Source organism: Gastrolobium bilobum, unplaced genomic scaffold (assembly GCF_033153095.1).
Source record: "Gastrolobium bilobum isolate Gb01-03AN ecotype WA unplaced genomic scaffold, APGP_CSIRO_Gbil_v1 utg1697, whole genome shotgun sequence".
In the NCBI taxonomy this organism is placed as follows: Eukaryota; Viridiplantae; Streptophyta; class Magnoliopsida; order Fabales; family Fabaceae; genus Gastrolobium; species Gastrolobium bilobum.
This window is the reverse complement of record NW_026897543.1, coordinates 87,429-108,621: the sequence shown is the minus strand read 5'-3', so window position 1 is coordinate 108,621 and position 21,193 is coordinate 87,429. Positions and strand designations below refer to the sequence as shown.

At 33.9% G+C, this 21,193-nt stretch overlaps 2 protein-coding genes and 1 pseudogene across 2 annotated transcripts; 1 reads left to right on the top strand and 2 right to left on the bottom strand.

Moving 5' to 3' along the window:
* Window positions 1-1,425: 1,425 nt before the first annotated feature.
* On the bottom strand, window positions 1,426-3,131 carry LOC133307912 (ervatamin-B-like; annotated as a pseudogene).
* Window positions 3,132-4,522: 1,391 nt separating this feature from the next.
* LOC133307938 (chaperone protein dnaJ C76, chloroplastic-like) lies at window positions 4,523-10,708 on the top strand. The gene is made up of 9 exons (XM_061508511.1): window positions 4,523-4,950; window positions 5,279-5,407; window positions 5,511-5,640; window positions 6,488-6,608; window positions 7,767-7,848; window positions 8,323-8,376; window positions 8,806-8,844; window positions 9,678-9,777; window positions 10,390-10,708. The coding sequence occupies exons 1-9, from the start codon at window positions 4,720-4,722 to the stop codon at window positions 10,518-10,520; spliced, it is 1,017 nt and encodes a 338-aa protein (XP_061364495.1). The 5' UTR covers window positions 4,523-4,719; the 3' UTR covers window positions 10,521-10,708.
* Window positions 10,709-13,085: 2,377 nt separating this feature from the next.
* On the bottom strand, window positions 13,086-14,199 carry LOC133307936 (uncharacterized). Its single transcript, XM_061508508.1, has one exon. It carries the CDS (start codon window positions 14,137-14,139, stop codon window positions 13,402-13,404), a length of 738 nt encoding a protein of 245 aa, XP_061364492.1. The 5' UTR covers window positions 14,140-14,199; the 3' UTR covers window positions 13,086-13,401.
* Between the last annotated feature and the right edge of the window lie 6,994 nt (window positions 14,200-21,193).

Genomic DNA, 21,193 nt, shown 5'->3' with positions numbered 1-21,193 from the left:
CTATAATGCAATACTGTCACTGATAATGGAATTTTTCAATGAAGAAGTGATTGCCTTTTATGCAAAACTTCATGTTTCAAATAATTCGATACGGACTATAACAAACTGATGATGGACCAGCAAACTATTAGTTAAAGAAGCTTTTTGTGCGAAAGACAACTGTAGCATTTGAGAACGCGTGGTATCTGTGTAATTTTTGACTAATGTGTTTGGCTTTCACAAGAAACAAAAACTAAACAAAGAATAAAAACTATGGACAAACATGGAAAAGCTATTTATGTGTTTTTGTTTCAATTTTGGTAGACCAAGTCTTCCGCGATATCCTAGATTTTGATATAATAACTATAGTTGTGGTGACTTGGCTTTCTTGGACTTCAAGTTCAAAAAATGTTATAAAAGAAAAAAAATAGAGAAAACTACTATGCTTGAAACGTGAAGGTAACAATATCCTTAATAAAATGATTTTTGTCTTCATTATTTGATATAGGATTGATTATGGTAAATCAGCTTTAGGAATAATTATATTTGGAATTACATTTCAGAAGATAAGAATAACAGAAAGACTAAAAATGATAATTGTTTTAGGGGAGGTTATAGTTACTATCTCTTTTTTCTTATTATCTCTTATTATTAAATCTTAACCGCTGATTTTCGTCAATCTAACGGTTATAATTTATTGGATCATATTTATTAATTAATTATTAATTTTTAATAAATTATAACCGTTAAATTAACAGAAATCAACGGTTACGATTTGGTAGTAAGCGGTAGTAAGAAAAAGAGGCAGTAACTATAACATCTTCCATTGTTTTATCCAATTCAACCAAAAGTTATATTAATAGTTTGTATAATTCTCTAATATATTCTCTCACACAAGAGCCCACTAACTAGGCTTGAAGGGTGGACAATACACAAATTTACCTATATGTCCCAACAAACTTCTAATATTTAATTATTTATATATCTGTGACCCTATGAATTAGTGAATATTTTAACTGACTAACATATATGTCTCTGCTTAGTCATCGAACCGTTGCTGTTAAGAGTTGGGATGGGAGAACCTAAGAGCAATTTCTATTGACTCTTACAGAAACAAACCCCTAACATTTTTCAGTTTTTGCTCAAGTGGTGTTTTGACATGATTCTATTTCGCTTTACAAATTACTTTGACAATCCCCACTTAGTTGTTAAAGCTAGACAAACATGTTCACATATTCATTCATATATCCATACAGTATCATCATGCATTAAAAAAAAAAAAATTATATCTCAATTTGATCTCTCCCCATTTGGTATGTCTCGCTTAGTGAATTAGGCATGTCTACAGGGCAGTGAGTACAAGTATAAAGTTGATTGAGAAAGCAGAACATTTTTTGTAAAGGAAAAACACATGTAAGACATCAAGTAATGGCTGAATACATAAGCTTACAACTTTACTAATACACTCAAAAGTGAAAGTAAAGCAAATGTGGAACACAATTTACATAGGAGAGCTTTCCGAGCAGTTGGGTAAGAGGCATCCATTGCAATGACGCATAGGCCTTCATTGGCACCTATGCCTCGCTTCATCCTTATGTATCCTTCTTCACCCCATTCTGTGCCCCATGAATTCTTGACCAGCCAATACTCAGTACCATCATCAGCTATACCATAACCAAAAGCTGTAATACCATGGTCTAGTTGAGTGCCACATTCTCCAGTGAATACCCCACTTGAGTAAAATTGGAAAGCAGACCCTTCAGCATCAATTGAGACTGACACTGGTTGGTTTGCAACTGCTTTCTGTAATGCATCCTCACTATTTGAAGGTACTTTCTCGTATCCCTTAATCTGAGCTGCACCTCAACTGCAGTGTAGGGGTAGTTTGCTTCACTTGTGATTCCACCATTTAGTATAATGAATTCAAAACCATTTTCCATGAGACCTCCCTCACATCCATCATCCACACTATCACAGTCCACTAGCTCTTGTTCTGAGAGGGAGACTAGATTACGTGTAGTTATTTGGTAGATACCTTCTGTTGCAGCAACTACTGTTGAAAATGCCCAGCAGCTACCTGGTTAATTATGGAACCAAAATTTGGTTAATGCAATTGTGGTGTTAACTCATGCAGACACTTAAAAAAAGAAAGCATAATAGCATTGGTTATGGTTTTCTTTGTCTTACCACATTGGCCTTGGTTCTTGATAGGAGTAACAGCTCCTTTCTGCCCCCAATCCACTGCATTAGGAATATCAGTAACGTTTTCATACTTGAATGGTGTTTGTGATGTTATTCTCAGCCCATGTGATTGTGTAAAGAACTTTGGGATACACCACCTCAAAAACTAGCTCAATCAATCAATGTGGGACTGTATATCTCAACACGCGGATGATGCAACAGGCCCAACCTACCTGTGCTAAGAAATTTCACAAGAGAAAGTGGGGGGCGGCGAGGTTTGAACTCGAGACACGAGGCTCTGATATGTAAAGAACCTTGGGATACACCACCCCAAAAGCTAGCTCAAAGGGTGGGAGTGTCCAAGGCTTTATAAAGGCCACATTAGTTGCACATACAACTAATGTGGGACTATATATCTCAACACGCCTCCTCACACAAGAGCCCATTGGGCTTGAAGAGTGGACAATGCAACAGACCCAGCCTACCTGTGCTAAGAAACGCCACAAGAGAAAGTGGGGGGCGGCGAGGTTCTGATACCATGTAAAGAACTTTGGGATACACCACCACAAAAGCTAGCTCAAAGGGTGGGAGTGCCCAAGGCCTTATAAACTCCACATTAGTTGCTCAATCAACCAATGTGAGACTATATATCTTGAGAGACTCTTATACCCATTACGGGAAGTCTTGAATTCCTCATTTGTTTGGTCAGCAAAGTGATTGATGCTAAGCTTGTAAGGTTTGTTACCAGTAGCATTGAAGGATTCAATGAATTCAACATTATCCTTGAATATCAGCAAACGTTTTTCCTTGTCAGCAGCATCCATATACACTTTACCATGTTTTACCATCCACTGCTCATGTCTTTCGGACATGGATGCCTCATGGAGGTTGTGGCACATTACTTGTGAAGTCCAAAATAAGAGAACTAGCAATAGAGGTAAAACACGTAGGTTTTTGCCTATGGAAGCCATGTTTGTCAGCAATGACTAATGATTGTTGTAGAGCAGCTAGCCTAGTTTAGTTGTGTGTTAAAAAATATATAAATTGGTATGTTATGAAGGCCATGTTCGAATGGGATATATAGGAGTATTGTCTCTTAAAGAAGAATTTTTAACCTGAATCAGAATGAAATTGTATGCTGACATATGACCCCTATTATGGTAAATCGTTTCTTTAAGAATTTAGAACTCTTTTCTGTATTACAAAACAAAAGACGAGCTAACCCAATATTCTTTTCATCTACTAATAAGTCTTAATAACAAAAAAGAAATAAACGCTACCCAAAAGAAGAAAAAGAGAAAGATAGGAAACATTATACAATTTGAGAAACAATCATATAAGCCTTAATATCCAATTGGGCTTTAAGCAAAAGAGCATGAAGCCATGAACCTAACAAGCTAGGAGTTGAGGAGAGTACAAAATAATCAAAAGGGAAACAAATTAGTAAAATAAAGAAAAATAAATTATTAAGGTGAAAAAGTGAGACAAAGAAGGAGAAGCGAAATAAAGAAAGAGTTCGAAGGGTTCAGTGAAGAATAAATCAATTTATGATTGAAGAGTCCTAATCCTAAGATATTTCAAATGTCCTTTTATTTAGAGTTTTGTCATTAATAAAAACTATACCGACAAAGTGTTCTCTAAATATATTACAAAAAAAAAGTGTTCTCTAAATTTATTTTTAAAACTAAAAATTACAAATTGTTTTTAAATTTTTTTCACAAAATATTAAGTATCAAACATTTTTTATTTTTAAAAAAAAATTAAAACCTGTTTTGTAAAACTCAAATCAAACATGCCCTAGCCGACTGATGTTGAAAAATCAGCGGATGAGTTGTGGTTAGGGGTGAAATGCCACTCGAACCCGAAGCTAGCTGGTTTTCCCCAAAATACGTTGAGGCGTAGCAAACAAAAAAAAAGGGGTAGCCAATCGCGAGGGAGTTAGTTTCGTATAGTAGAAGATCCAATATTGTGGTCATCCGCTTATAAGTCTTGATGATATGAAAGAAACAAAACGATACCAAAAGAAGAAGAAAATAAATTATATTAAAAAGAATTGAAAAATTTAATGCCAAAAGTTAACTTTAATCAAATAAAGATCATAATACTTGACCTTAACATACTTTTTTCTTGACCTTAACTTTGAATAAAGATCATAATACGGTGGCAATTATCTTTTGCTCGAAGCAAGTGTTAATTTCGGACAAAAACTGAGAACACTTGCAAGTTGCAACACGAAACAGCAATGCAGCATGTGTGCACGAGACGACACGTGCCTTTCTCACGTAAAACCCACATTACCTCGTTTTTACTCATTACTAGATTCATCTTAGGTTCATCCAGATTCTATGGATGTCTTTGGTTGTAACACTGCCATGTCAGCAACACCACTTGACATCTTCTATGCCAAAATTTCTTCCTCCTCAAAAATTTGAAATACACAATTTTCCATTCATAAGAATATCAACATTCCTTTTTCTTATATGTTATTTAATTTCTCTATTCAACACTTCAATTCAACTTCACCACTCCAATTTGAGACAAGTTTCTTTGGTCTTTTGAATGGCTCAGTTACTGTCTCCATTGTACACAGAAGCTCTCAAAATCCACAACCCATCATTGAGTTGTTGTTACACAAGCTCATGGAGGATGCCACCAAAGACTGCAGGCCCTTGCACCTTTGTAACACCCAATGGTAAACGAAGGGGCTGTGGCAGGGTAAGGGTTGCTGCTCAGGACTCAGTTTCTCCGAGTGAGACTGTTGCAGATGACTATTATGCAGTTTTGGGTCTGGTAATGCATCAAAATCTTCTTTTTGTGCCCTTTTTTTTTACTTCCTGTTCAAAATATTCAAACATGGGGAAAGAAATAAATGGAAGTCTCATGAAAGGAATGAAAATATGTGTTTTTATATAACTTTCAAACTTCTTATCATCCATGATTTGATTGATTTTCTATAGGGTAGCATAAATTTTTATGGGGGGGTCTTTCACATTTGAGCAATTTTTAGGGACAATAGGGCAATCCCAGATGATAAATTAGGTGGATTTTTATATATCTAGTGTGTGGTGAGTTATATTACTATTAGTGTGTCTATTGATTGGTTGGTCCCTTTTACCAGCTTCCAGATGCCACACCAGAGCAGATCAAGAAGGCCTATTACAATTGCATGAAAGCTTGCCACCCGGATTTGAGTGGCAATGATCCTGAAAACACAAATTTCTGCATGTTCATCAATGAAGTCTATGCGGTGGGTTCCATTTTTGATACCTTAAATTTTAACTTTGAGAAAAATGTGATTCAAGTTTTATCCTTTCTTTTTTTTTGGGTGTAAATTGACTATTGCAGTGCAGGTGCTCAGTGATCCTATTCAGCGCATGGTTTATGATGAAATTCATGGGTATTCTTTGACTTCAATCAATCCTTTCCTGGATGATTCTAGCCCAAAGGATCATACTTTTGTTGATGAATTCAGCTGCATAGGTACTTTCATTCACTCTTACAATGTTACCTTATGTGTTCTTGTTAAGCACTCTTGATATTGCCATCTTTCACCTCTTTTGAAAAAAAAAAATTATGGTTGGTTCTATCTAATAACACTTCCTTTATAGAAAAACAGTTTGGAATCTGCCAGGAATCAGTCAAATTAATGAAAAAGGGAAAAATACTGACATCTAAGATCTTTTACCCTAAGGGTGTGTTTGGTACAGGAGAAATTTTTTGGTGACCGGGAATCATGATTAATGGGAATTCAGTAGAAATTGAGTTTACTTGGAATCTTACGAAAGATGTGTTTGGTTCGCCAAAATATTACCGGGAATATTGGGTAAAAATTATTGATTCCATATTTGGTTTAGAACGAAATATGACTTGGAATATGAGGTTATTTTACAAAAATAACCCCAAACTATTTTTACTTTTGTAATTGATAGATTGGGTCTAGATTTTTATGTGTATTGGGGTATTTTTGTCTCAAAATTTATTGTTGTGCTTTCCCTTTACTTGGTATTCTGATTGGTATTCCGAATTACCATATTATTTTTGGTAATCTGAATAATGACTTTTCTTTATAAATCAAATTACCGGTAATCCTTGGATATCCGGGAATCGTAATTTATTCCTTCTACCAAACGTGGTAATTACATTTACCAAAGAAGGATTACCGGTAATCCTCTCCAAAAACTTGAACCAAACACCCCCTAAGTACTTAAGTGATACGCTTCATTGTCTTTGTTAGATGCCAGTTGTATATCTTGAAAGCTCTACAATTTCAGTTAGAACAATTACAAGGCATATTATGTAATTAATCATACTTCAAATCCTTGAACAGGCTGCAAAAATTGTGCCAATGTAGCTTGTGATGTTTTTGCAATAGAAGAAGACTTTGGAAGAGCCAGGGTATACAACCAATGCGGGAACCCTGAATTAATTCAACAGGCGATTGATAGTTGGTATTTCTATGAGCATCACTCTAATCACCCATTGTTTGTCCCTAAGTTTCCATTATTATAACTAATTTTAAGTATATTAGAAGTGTAATTAAACTCATTTCTATTCATCGTTGTTGTCTGACTATCACCATGTTTTGCTTCTAAGAATAGGTTTAAATTTTACTTTGACCGCCATTCTGTATTCCTGATGTATTTTCTGTAAGATGATATTGCCTTACATGCCATTTTGTTTTACAAAATCCCTTATTACTTTTTTCCCATTTTGTTATTTATGACTAAGATTAAAATGCCCTTAGTTTGGTCTTTGGCCCCACATTTTGCAAAAAAGAAAAGTGTTGTTAGTTATGGAATGCATAACAAATATATATGTAGGTATATTTGGTTAATTGATTATGTGTTATGGACAAATATAGTCAATTGAACTTTCATGAAATCAAGCTAGCTCCTTTCTGTGTTATTCATTCACCCTTTGCCAATTGCATACAAATGTCTCAAATAAGCCAAGGGTTTTCTTATTTGATCTTAATTCCAAATTCAGAACCGTCCTGAATTAGCACATGCTTCTGCAGCTATTATGGTTATCCTTTACTTCTTTTCTGTGTGCTAGTCTTGATAAAAGAAGGCGAGCCTATAGCAGTAGTAAAGTTGTTCCTTTGTGACTAAAAATTCATGGGTTCGAATCCAAAAAATAGTCTTTTTACAATTATGCAAGAGTAAAACTGTGTACAATAATTGTCCTCACCACACCCTCGTTAGTCGGAGTTTAATGGGGAGTGGTTTTCTGTGCTAGTCTTGATGGTATGATCTACAATTTGTGAAGCCTTTTGATTCCCAGCATGCTAAGACTTATATTGAAATGGGACCAAAGGTAAACAGGTAAAAAATATCTAGAAACCAAAAAAATACTTAAAAACTGTTATGCTAAATAAACATGGCAAGGGACCATTATACTTGCCCTGGGCATGTTGGTTTATCATATATTAATATAGGAATAAACCTTCATTCTTAACTTCAATACAGTATATGTTTTTGAAATTCCATTGATGGTGTTAGACACTTTAGTTTTAGAACATTTGGTATGACGATGGCATTCTTTGTGAAACAACTCTGCTAATGGAGATTTCTGATATTAATTTGACAATAATTTCTGTATTTAAGCCCTGTGGACTGCATTCATTGGACATCAGCTGCACAGCTATCATTACTTGAAGACGAAATGCGCCGCCTAGAAAGAGTCAATGTAAGGCTATAGTCATAAATCTATTTCTTCCCCTTTTTTTCTTATGATGTCTATTCCTAAGATAATGTCATCATTTCTTATTTGTTCCCTCTCTGTTAGATGGTTACTAATATATTAGAAATAATTTTGATTATGTAGCATATGCATTTTAAGTTTTCAAACTGGAATATTTCTTGATAGGTTTCTGATCATGTTAGTATAGCCCCAATTTTTCTCCATATGAATTTGAAGTCCTTATGACTTCTACCTTTTCTTATTTTACTATTATTAACTTTGTTTCCCATAGTTGTAATCTTTTTTTTTTAAATTAAATTTTAGATAACCAATTGGTAAAGTAAAGTGACTTTTTTTCTCCAAATGATATAAATGATAATCCTTTTACCAAATGGATTCTGCACATTTAAATGCATATTACCTAGTTAAGCTTATTGTATACTATACCATTTATATATCAACTGAGCATCTTAAATGCAGGTTGCCTTTATGCTTTCAGGAATGGGTTCAGGATCAAGTGATGTTTTCCGAATGGTAAGAGTAACTCATAGACTACTGGGCTATTTATATGTTCAAAGGTTTTCTTCTAATTTCTTATCTGCATTTTGTGGATATTTTGGTACTGATGAACCTTTCTAGTTTGAAATATGGTTGAAATCATCATATTCTGCATGCCCTACAACATGACTGAAAGACCTTGAATTTGGAAATTTCTTCATTCAGACTCTTGAAAAATGGTTAAAAAGTCATGATAACATGGATTAAGAAAGCAGTTTTTCAGAATATTTCATAGTAGCACTTTCATTGTTCCATCCTATAGATTTCATGCCTCTTAAGTTTCAATCCTATTTCAGAGAGAATATTTTAATAAGTATGTTGATTGTTGAAGATTTTAGTGTTTTAGCATATATGTACTATTTATGTGTTGTCCCCTCTAACATGATCTGACCATACTAATGACAGGCAAGTTCTCGATGGGAAAAGAGGCAGGCAAAAGTCTTGGTAAGAACTCTTGTATTCTCATTCACCTTTTTTTTTTTTTGCTTAATAGTTGAATAATCACCTATTTACATGCAGTTAATCTTATGGGAATTATCATGGTTTGTACTGCTAATCTCTGGAAAAGATATAGGTTCTTAAGGAATTTAAAATTGTAGCAAGATACCATTTTGTTCCTAAAATATTGACTTGACATCAATTTGGTACTTGAAAAACTGGTGGCATCAATTTTTACACGGACCATATTGATGTCAACCCAATTGTTCAAGGAACAAAATGATAGTGTACTCTTAAAATTACAAGGGCGAGCCTTGGAGCAGCGATAATCTAAAATAATTAAGATTTTTCACTGGTCCTTGATTTTGATGGACATGATTCAGTTTCCTACAAGTCTTTGTAAGTAGTTAGATGTCAGAAAGTGATTATCTGAAAAGATTTTTGTTATATTTGATAAAATGTAGAATAATCTAGAGATTCCAATCCATTCTTGTCCACAAGTAACAGAATTTTTATGTCTAGAATGCTTATTCCTTTTAGAAAAATGGGAGACTCTACAGTTTGAGATAATGCAATATTTGCTGAATAGTACATAACTCTTGTTGAAAATTCTTAGTTATTAGGTTTGGATCAAGCTTCTTAAACACAGACAAAGCAACTCCCGAATTCCACATTAATGAGGGATGCCTTAAAGCTAAAACTAATGTGAATCTTTGCGCCACAGAAATTTCACACTAGCTTCAGTGTCTCTTTCTTGGGAAGAAAATTGTGCTTGTTCATTAGTTTCACAGTATGAAACATGTTATGCATGTGATTAAACATTGACGAGTGTCCTGCAGGAACAAGCAAAATTCAGAATGATGAAGCAGAAAGGCTCTGATAAAACAGATTCATACTGGGACAATGTCTGGGGCAAAACAAGAGAATACCAAAGTTCAGGTATGGGTTGTGAAAATACAAAAAGATTGTGCAATTTTAATTATTTATTGGAAAGTATAATATTATTCTGCTAAGATCTTTCTTTTTCATTTGTATGGTTTCATAACTTTATTTTTGCAATTCTTGTTATAGAGCTATTTCAATCCAAAAGCTTATGTAGTTTGGTGAAGGCCACATTAATGATTTTATATTATATTTTTCTAACATGCTCCCTCATACAAGAATTCATTGGACTTAAAGAGTAGATAATACAAAAGCCCTATCTATCTGTATTAAGAAACCTCATACTATTAAATTATTTATTAATAAAATAGGTGCGGTAAAGATTAAATTCGTAACCATTTGGCCACAGAGGCTCTAATTCCATATAAAAAAATCATTTCAATCCAAAATCTTAAGCTATTTGGTGTAGACTACATTATACTTCTATAACATTTATTCCTGACGATTTCAATTTGTAATATCTAACCTCTAAGTAGCTATTAACAAATTTTGACTCCATATTGTAAAGATCCTTCAGTAGGCCTGATTATTTGGTGGTGGCAATTACTATTCGTGAAGATTATACTGTTTGTGCCACTTATATTCTTTCAAATGATAATCATTTTGCAGAGGAGGAAGTCAAAGAAAGAGCAAAAAGAGCTGCTGCTGCTGCTCGAAGATGGAGGGAATACTCAAGGAGGGGTGTTGATAAGCCTCCCACATTTAAACTACCAGAGGCAGCCTCTAGCAAGGACAAGTGACCAGTATTTTCCCTATAACTTCTATAACTATAACATAAGGTCCCATGTAATTAGTTCATCCATAGCCTGTTATTCAATCTCATAAACCTACTTGTTTTTAATAATCCATAATTGTATATGCAGCAACTCTAATTAAAGTAAATGTAACACAGAAGATTTATAGTAAATACAAGCATAAATAAAAGAAAGCTAGTTACAATGCTTCACTCCGGGGGTTTATTACTTTTCTTATTTTATATAAGCCTACAAAGTCAAAACAGTATGGAGTTTCTATGTTACAGCTGTTTCAATTTGAATTGCTAAGTTCAGCATAACAAATTTAAACAAGCCGTGCAGTGTGAGTTGTTGTTTCACCATTTATGCAAGCTGAAGCTGTTGTACAAAACTAACCTGCAATATCCAACATAGTTAATGTAGGCAGAAATTTTTCCTTATGACCAATGTTCCATGTATCAAAGTTCTTAGGTGCACCAAATGGAACATGGGTTGTGTAAAATGGTGTAAAACAGTAAGAAGTACATTATATATTTAAATATTGTTTATTTATTTGAAGCCATACAGTAACGTGAAATAGAGAATTTTTCTGCCAAGATAATTCAATGAATTGACCAGCAGAGCTCACTGATTATCTCTATTTCTATCTAAGCTTTAAAAGGATAAGGATGGTTTCTAAGTAATCAAAGTATCTTCCATTTTAAATAATCTTGCAGAAGAGTATCTTGAATGATGGTACTAGAATATTCTATGACAAGCGTCATAGCATACGCATTATCTTTATTTAAATAATTGCAAGTGGGTTTTAATACTCTATAAATTCATTAATATCATCCAAGCTTCCAATAAACAAGTAGGAGTGCAAGTTATACCAGCAACAGAACAAAAATCAAGTTAGAACGTGACAATCTTTTTATTGCACGTGACTCAATCCTTGTATAAGATAACTCTCTGTCCAAATTTGAAAATATAAGGAAGAATCACTTCAATTTATTAATTAACAATGATCCTTTACGGTATTAGGACTAGACTATTAAAAAAAAAAAAAATCCCCATTTAATCCGACTAACGAGTGTGGGATGGAAAAAATATTTATACAGAGTTTTACCTTTGCATAATTGCAAAAAGACAATTTTCTGAATTTGAATTCATGACTTTTTAGTCATGAAAAAATAGTTTTATCACTGCTATGATTTGCCTTTTTTCTAGACTATTAGCAGACACAAATTAAAACTATCGGACCCTTGTGAGGCCCCAGTATTCTAGCAATAGACAAGAGAATACAATTAGCTACCAAACAATGACGTTCATGGTAGATTTTTTGTGTGTGGAGCTTCTACCAGATACATTGTTTGCTGAATAATCTAAAACCAATTTGGCTAGTTGTCGAATGTCAAGTTCTATTAGAAAGCACTATGAAGTTAATATGGACATTGCAGGTCGTCATGAGATAGAGTCTTTGGTCAAAGATTCATACATATATCGCGTACATCGTATCCAAAAATTGAAATTCACTTAAAATTAACATGATAGTTCACTTTTAAGTTCTTCCATTGACTCGGTAATATACCGAAACTAAAATTTAAAAATTGAGAAATGTCGAAAGCAATTCTTTGGTTACTTTAAATGTTGCTACAAGAGCTTTGACTTCAAAACTAGAGTTTGATTTTAACTGGTTGCCCTACAGACATATCATCTTAAATATTACTTTTAGTCTTATTAAAGCTCATAGCATGCCCTAGTCTTTAATGATGGAACATTCTTTTAACCAAAAAAAGACTGTATTTCTTTAACAAAATACCAAAAAAGTAAAAAACATTTTGATCTAAAAATGTAAAGTTTTTAGTATTGCCTCGTACCATATGAGTGGATGGAAAGTGGAGATATCAACTTTTATTTATTTATTAATTCATTTATTGAGAAGGTTATATTTACAAATTTTTTGTTTACAAATTCTTACAAACTACACTAAATATGACCAATCATACTTCAATCAAGAGTGTATGACCGGTCACACTTTGTGTAATTTGTAAACAAATTTGTAAACGAATCATTCCCCTTACTTATTTTGCAATCTTTGATATAAGGTGCGATTCACATTGGACTTAACTTTTGCTAATACAACATGATGGTAATAGAGACAGCCTCACTAGAGTGAAAATAATTATTAGTGGGTCAGCTTCTTTCTCATCTTTGTGTCTCTTTCACTTGAGCCGTACCATTCTTGTTATTCACTAAACATTATTTTAAGTAATTTGGTTGGTATAACACCGTGCCAACTACGTCAATAACAGTCTAATGTTCAACCTAATGTATTGTATTACTCAATTATTGAGAACAGAGAAGACAAAATCAGGAAAAGAATGCAAAAGCAGTTTCTTGAAGCAATTGGAATAAATTAATCAAGATTCTTCATAGAAAGAAACAAACTATCCTATAAAGATGGCTAAAATCAACCAATACCAGAAGCTCCAGAAAACACCCCCAAGTTTACATTTAGCAGGGAGAATGACAAAACTGCACCAGAAAAGAGATAGAGAGAAAAAAAAATACTCTATTAACAAGCGTAGGATGAGGACAATCTTGATACACAGTCTTTCCCTCGTATACTTGTAAAAAGACTGCTTCCTGAATTCCAACATGTATCTTTCAATCACAAAGAACATAACACTGCTTGAGGTTCGCCCTTTATTGGAAAAAGAGATATAGAGAAAAAGAACTAAAAAAATAAAAATAATATTGGATACAAGTAAAACTGGGAAAATATGTACATTTATTAATATAGCTACAATCTAATATAATATCTACAATTACTGATTTGCTGAAGACATGAAACAAGTTCGCACTTAGAACATTCACCAAAAAGACAAGACATTTTTGCTCATTGTTATCTTACGATGGATGCAACTGTGTGGGCCCAGAACCTAAGATTGTGTTTCATGTCAATCTCATCACCCCTAGCTGGAATCCTCCAATTCAGTAATGGATTTCTTATCTCACTTTGGTCTAAAACATCCCAAGCCTCAGATAAATAAGGCTTATTTGAAATCACAGTTTCATCAATCTTCCGTTGTTCCTCTTCATCACCCTTCACTTCACCTTCTATTCCCAGCCTCTGCAACCCAGGTATCAAAGAAACCAATCTTGAATCCTTGTCTTCCTCAGAAAACACAAAACCCAAATCCATAAACCCTTTAAGCTCCTTAAACTCAAGCTCTGTTAAGCTTCTGCTGGTGTTGCCTTTCCTGAGTCTTCTTCTTCTTCTTCTTCCATGTCTATAGCTTTCTTTGTTCTTAATGTTTTCACTATTTCCCACTGAGAATTCTCTGACTTCCCTCTCAGAAGGGATTGTCCTAAGCTTTGGTGAGCTGAGGACAGAATCTGGTGATGGAGAATCACAGAAAACACATGCTGTGGAACCCAAGTTTTGGTCACTATAGGACCTTACTTCAAGGTTTGGAAGTACTAGTTTCTTTGTGTCTAGTGGAAGCACTTCTTCAATCTTGGTCTGAGAGATTGTATCCAATGTTGTTGGATGATGAAACTTTGAAGGGGTTTTGTTGGTGAGAATTGTAGTCTCAAACCAGAAAGAATCTAGCAATTCCAGAACATGTTCTGCATCCATTATTACTGTGTTACAAATGAATGGCTTGGATTGAAATTTGGATCCTACAAAGATATGAGAAGATTGGAGAGAGGGTAAGTAGCTTGAAGATAAGAAGATAAAGTGGCTATGTATGTATTTAATATTTATATGGAGTGTGGCATTACTTAATTGCCACTGGTTTTATAGGCTTTTTTTGTTTTATTCCCATTTTATTCGAATATGCACTTTGGGAAATTTCAGGAAACGTTCTCTTTTAGTGTCGGGTTTTATGAAAATGACCAAATTAATATCAGAATGTGTGAGTGTCTAATTAACTGTACGTTGAATGATTTTTTGTCTTTCATTATTATGGCGAATATGATAAAATAGGAAATTTTAACATTAAAGTTTGTGATAAATTGATCCCAAGTTCAAATTCCATTGTCTCTGTTTTTTTATAAAAATAAAAAGTAAGTTAAAATTACAACACGATAACCCATAAAAAAATGAGAATGTGCATTGTTCACGGTAAAAGGAATATTTCATATTTTTATATATTATTTTTCTTTTAATACGTCTTCTCACAAAGATGATGTTTGAGAAACTATTAATAATTAATATAATAGATAATTAATGATATGCAAAATAAGATTTTTTTTTTTTTGATTTATCATGAAAATGAGCTTTCTTTTTTAAAATTATTTATTTATATTTACTCTTGGTATGTACTAAACAAATATTTAAATAAATTTAAACAAATATTTACTCTTTATATTTAAATATATTTTTTATTTTTAATATATAGTATGTATTAAACCAATTTTAATTGCAAACCTTTTAATTTTTATATTGAATAGTGTTTTCAAACAGGTGCTGAGTCAAACAAGCCAAAGATTAAACTCATAATAATATAAAGACGTACTGTAACTAGTGTAATGTGAGCTCTAATCTCATTAACTAAATTTTACATTTTTCTAGTAAAAATCATTTTCAAACTCCGTAAATTACACCAAACATGCTACCTAACAACTATAATTAAGCAAAACAAGTATCTATGAAATTCTTTTATCTCGGATTGAATCGTACCAAACTTAAATCTCTCTTGGAATATATTAAGTACATATAGTATTAATGCAAATTCAGTAGTAGATTCTCATTATTTAATAAAAGTTAAAAAAATGTGCTGGTGTCTTGCTGGTGTCTATATATAAACAAATACTTAAAATACTTATTTAATATTTTTGGTATGGACTAAACAAATACTTAAAATAAATTTAACGTTTTTTATTTTTAATATTTTTTGTTTATTTACGGTATTCTTTAAAAAAATACTAAATCAATTTTAATATACAAAATACACCCATTATATATTTTTTACGTATTATTGATGTGAATGAAAATATAAGATTTCATATTATTTTATCAAGATTAAGCTTGGAAATTTTCTTTGGGGATTATAAAATGAATCCTTATCATAAAGATAAAATAAAAAATTCAAATTGATGCGAAAAAAACAGTAAAAAAATTAAAATAGGTTAAGAATATTATCTTTCAAATGGGAATTTTCTTTAATGTGTGTCTCTTACCTTCTGTAAATGCAGATATTGAGTTCCACTTCTCCGTAATTTCCACGATGAAAAAAAAGTCTATTGTTGTAATCACGGCAAGTATATCAGCCGTACAAGTAGTAAAGAAGTGAGCAGAGTTATCGTTCCCAATAGAACTAGAGATATCAATCACTATTCTCACTATTCCCTTTAATTTAAACGTATTAAGATGGATTTGAGAAAGTAATATAAAAACTGATACAAGATCAATTTAGAAATAACAAAAGAAATTAAATGTTGAATAATAATTAATTGTGAATAAAACTCAGGTAATTCAAATCGATTTTGAAAATCAATGCTAAAAACTACAGTCACAGTTTATTTCACCTCAGATTATCTTTAAATGAATTAATTTAATTCATTAATATCTTATTTCAATTGATTCAAACAATTCATGATCTAACATTCAATTGGTTAAATCCTAATTTCTTAATTCTTTAACCTTTTAACCAAATTAGAATCCTAATATCTTAGAGACCTTCTCAAATTAAGCTTTAAGCACGATGAATTGTGAAGTTCAAAATTCTTATAAGCCTATGTCTAAATCATGCAAGAATTGATGCTTTATCCATGTCAAGACTAAGATCCCAATATGTCTATTATGAACTCTAACTCTCTTTAATCCTATGAGTGATCAAGTCATACAAGAACATTAACATAAAATTGAGATAAACACAAACAATTAGAAAGAATTTATTAATAAACAAATTAACCCAAAATAAGGATTCATGTCGGTTTCGTATCCCTAACTACAAAAAGAACTTAGTCAGACATAGTTGTTGTAACACCCCGTTCTAGAACCGGTTTGTTAACATCGCATTATGATATTAAGCGCAGTTACAATCACATGGGTTCAATTAAAATCCGGTTAAATTTTTCATTTTAAAACATGCCGAATTTATAATGCCCAATTGCGTGATCATAACCATATTACTTTGCGGAATCAGATAAACCAAGCTTAACATCATGTTCTTATTCCATTTTTAAACCATTAATTTACTTCTTATTTATTTCCCAACTTCTACTATATTGTAGATTTCTTCGTTAGCTACGCGTGGTTTCAAACCGCTCCTCATTTGGAGCTCTGTAGATCAAGTTATGACAATTTTACTAACTCAGGTGTATGCTGAAAAACTACGCGGGTAGGGCGCTTAAGCTCGCTCCAGGGCGCTTAAGCGCCCACAGACAGAGGGAATTTACATTTTTTAGCCACCAAGGGCGCTTAAGCTCGCTCCAGGGCGCTTAAGCGCGCTACCTGGGCGCTTAAGCCCCCATTTTGGGCGCTAAAGCCCCATGCGGCAGAAAGCTTTTGGTCTTCACAGGTGCATCAGGGCGCTTAAGCCCCCTCATGGGCGCTTAAGCCCCCTGAGCAGGCTTAAGCCTCCATTTGCAGGCTTAAGCCCCCTCTTCTGGGCAATTTCTTATACTCATATTTTTCATGCATCTTTCTTGGGGAATCAATCCTACACATTTTACAACCTATTTAACAAGCTTGTGATATCCCTATATCATTGCTCAACTCTCATCCTCTCATCATTGATTTAACGGAAATTGGGCAGCATAATCTTTGTTTTCTCAACGTTTCCCAACTTAGCACAAGGTACCTAATTGACTTTCCAGCTCAACATATCCAATACATAAAAATACATTCATGCATTTAACTTACAGTAAGCATCATACACCAATATCTTCATTACTTACAATATTACATCATGTCTTAATTACAAATCTCATATACATGCCAAAGGACTTAGCTACAAAATGAACATGATCAAAGCAAGTAACCATGTATCAGATACCCATTACTACTACAATGATCATGCACTAAGTCCTCCAAAATACATCATGTGGCATCAAGATATACATATAGCAATGCTAAATGGCATGCAACTCAACATGTCCAGCTATCAGGTACAGTCTACTCACGCTTCTTGCCTCGATCAACCTCACCTCTATCAGTACCTGAAATGATGCCCCACAACACGGGGTGAGATATACGAATATATCACAGTAAACCAGAGGTCCTTGGAGATCACTCCACCCTAAGGTTCACTTTGATGTACACATAATCATAATAGCTTAACACATTCTTATCCACAAGCATCACATGGACTTCCAAGAGAGATCCACTATGGGCTGTTTCTCTTAGGCTCTTACCACATGGAGATCCACATAGGGCTGTTTCCAAGGGAAGTCCTTTCCTCAATCTATTCCAAGAGAGATCCTCAAAGGGCTGTTTCTCTTAGGCTCTTACCACATGGAGATCCACCTAGGGCTGTTTCCAAGGGAAGTTCTTTCCTCAATCTAGGAACCTCCAAGAGGGATCCACATAGGGCTGTTCCTCTTAGGCTCTAACCACATGGAGATCCACATAGGGCTGTTTCCAAGGGAAGTCCTTTCCTCAATCTAGGAACCTCCAAGAGGGATCCACATAGGGCTGTTCCTCTTAGGCTCTAACCACATGGAGATCCACATAGGGCTGTTTCCAAGGGAAGTCCTTTCCTCAATCTAGGAACCTCCAAGAGGGATCCACATAGGGCTGTTCCTCTTAGGCTCTAACCACATGGAGATCCACATAGGGCTGTTTCCAAGGGAAGTTCCTACCAATCATCCTCATCATAATACTATCACTCATAACCTCAATCACAATCCTCAACCATTACCTCATTCATTATTGCTACTTCTATAATCATTCCTCAATTACTCTTAAACAATCAAACATCAACCAATAATCATCAATCAATCATAACATGTATCAATGCATGAATCAATGCATGAGCATACAATCACTATCATAATTACATATCACATCTCATAAACCATTTCTCCTCAACGGAGTATGGTGGAACACTCAATGGGATCAACCACAAGGTCCAAAGGTTTACCTTGCTCTTGAGCTTTCCTCAATTGCACACAACCCCAAGGGTTGGTCACTCCACTTGGTCCTCTTGCTCCTATCAACACAAGGAATACAATCAAACAATGCTAACAATGCAAGGAAATCCATAGTTCCAAGCCTAGATTTCTCCAAACATCAAAGCATACTAAAATAACACTATAAACTCATTTCTACCGATTAAATGTCATTCCTAGCATTTTTCACAACATACTCTAAGCCTCATTCTTCCTTGAACATAGCCAATCTACTCAACATTTCATAAAAACCCTAAAACACTATTCATTAACCCTAAACTCATGCAAATCTCCAAGAATCATGTGAAAGAGAGTGGAAACTTACCACCAATGATCACACAATAGAGGAATGAGTGTTCCTCAAGCTTCCATGGAGGTAGAAACTCTCAAACACCTCAATTTCTCCAATGGGCCGAATTTTTGGAGGAGGATATCTCACAACACAACACTCCCCACTAAGAACCAAGCTAGGATTAGTGATGAGGGGAAGATTTGGAGTAGTTTAGGCTTTTGAATCACCCAAAATGGTGAAGAACTCAAGGTTCTAGGGTTCTCTCTCTCTCTCCCTCTTCTTCTTCTTCTCCTCCTTCTTCTTCTTCTTTCTGGCGACGGGAATGGGGAGGGTTTTGGGTTCTTTTTTTCTTTTAAGTCACTTAACATTAGTTAAGTGGAATCAAGTGGGTATTGGTTCATCTATCTATTCAACTCCATTAATTACCAAACTTTACCCAAAAGTCTGGAATATTATTCTAGGAATATTACTATTTTATTTTTATATTTTGGGTACTTTCGCCTGTACCCATTTATACCCCTTAATTTTCACTGAGTACACTTTTTAACTCCAAGTGACTCAGATTCATTTAATTAAGCCTTATACTTAATTTTACTCACTAAAATATGCTTAATTATTTAATTAAAATTAATCAATTAAATGCTTAAGTTCGGGGTATTATAGTTGTCTTGAACAAAACAAAGAAATAAAAGAAAGTAGAAGAATTCATATAGATAAAGGAAGAAAAAGATTCAATGTTGTTTCAATCTTCTCTATCTGAAAAACTCTGAAATCTCCAGCAATTCTCCAATCTCCCTATGCTCTGCAATCATTTTGGACCAATCTTCCAAGAGCTTCCAATCTCCTCCAAAATCGTTCAACTTCTCTTTTTATAAGTTCAGCACTACATCTTCTTGAATTCTCCTTAGATTTGGTTAAGATTTAGAAAATAAAAAGAGTCACGTGTGACTGGCACTAATGGCGTGGATCTGGCATTGCTAGCGCTAGAGAACTAAAGCTATTTTATGCTCTGGCGCTTCTAGCGCCACTTTTGCGCTAGTGACGCGAGAAACCCGAAGTGCTGCCACTAGTAGCGTTATTCCCACGCTAGTAGCGAGGGGAAACAGAAGCAAATTGATGTAAGTGGCGCTAGTAGCACCAATCTAGCGCTACTAGCACGGTGAAACATAAGGCAATTCTATCTTTTGCGCTGCCAGAGCCAACTTGGCACTAATGGCGCAGCTATAATGAAGCTTCCCTTCATTTTCTCTTGTGATTTGATCTCTTTTCAGTGCAAATTTTCCTACAAAACATAAGATTTTTAGTAAGAGTAAGCCTGAGAATGGATTAACAATCTTTATCACAATTATATTTCTTTTTGCATCAATTTAGATTAAATCCACGTTTGTTTTGACTTTTAAAGCATAATATGCTGGAGGCATATCATCTAAAATAGCAAAATTTTATGCTATAAAAAGTATTTATTCTTTAATATAACTTTTCACAGGAAGTGTGCAAAGTAAAAAAAATTCTTTTTCTATGGGCTTCTCCAAACTTTTTGGGTGTGAAATTAATCACTTTAAATATAAAATAATCAACTTAAGCTTTCATATACTATGAGTCATGTCTCTAAAATTTAAACTTGTATCTTTTCTAGATTGATTTTCTTATTATTATTATATTTTTTTGGTAAACAGATTGATTTTCTTATTACTATGTCAATCCAATCCTTATACCTGATTTTATATTTTGCTTATTAAGTAATACATTTTTCTTTTGATTTTTCCCCAATTAATTTGTTAATTACTCGATTAATCATGTTAAGCCGGAGACCAGCAAAGTTCGGCTTTTTGACCCTTTTTCCCCTCATTAATTAATTAGTAACCAATTTTCCCCTCTCCCAGAACTATCCACCATCCTGCCCCCTTTAGTCGATTAAGGTGATGTTTTAGTCGACTACATTGCACAAACTCAGGAATTATGAACCCCGCGTTTTAATCGACTACTTATTTAGCTTGATCGATTAAATGTCTTGAAGGTTTAATCGACTACACCCATTATTTAGTCGACTACTTTTCGCGGATAACCCTATATGCAGCCATTTCTCGATCTCATTTCATAAATTTTCGTATTGCAACCCACTCTACCTCTTGTTTGTCATCTTTGATCCTTCCAAGTCCCTTTACTTGTCATCCCACCATCTCTAAAGACTTGATATTGTTAAATCATTGTCATTCCATACACTCTCATTTCTTGGCCCCAAAATTCGAACCAAAATCCCCAAAATCTGAACCCTACTACC

Coding starts and splice junctions, on each gene's coding strand:
- LOC133307938 (XM_061508511.1), top strand. CDS start 4,720: ATGGCTCAGTTACTGTCTCCATTGTACACAGAAGCTCTCAAAATCCAC. Junction 8,377..8,805: donor CAAGTGATGTTTTCCGAATG/GTAAGAGTAACT, acceptor TACTAATGACAG/GCAAGTTCTCGATGGGAAAA. Junction 9,778..10,389: donor AAGAGAATACCAAAGTTCAG/GTATGGGTTGTG, acceptor ATCATTTTGCAG/AGGAGGAAGTCAAAGAAAGA.
- LOC133307936 (XM_061508508.1), bottom strand. CDS start 14,139: ATGGATGCAGAACATGTTCTGGAATTGCTAGATTCTTTCTGGTTTGAG.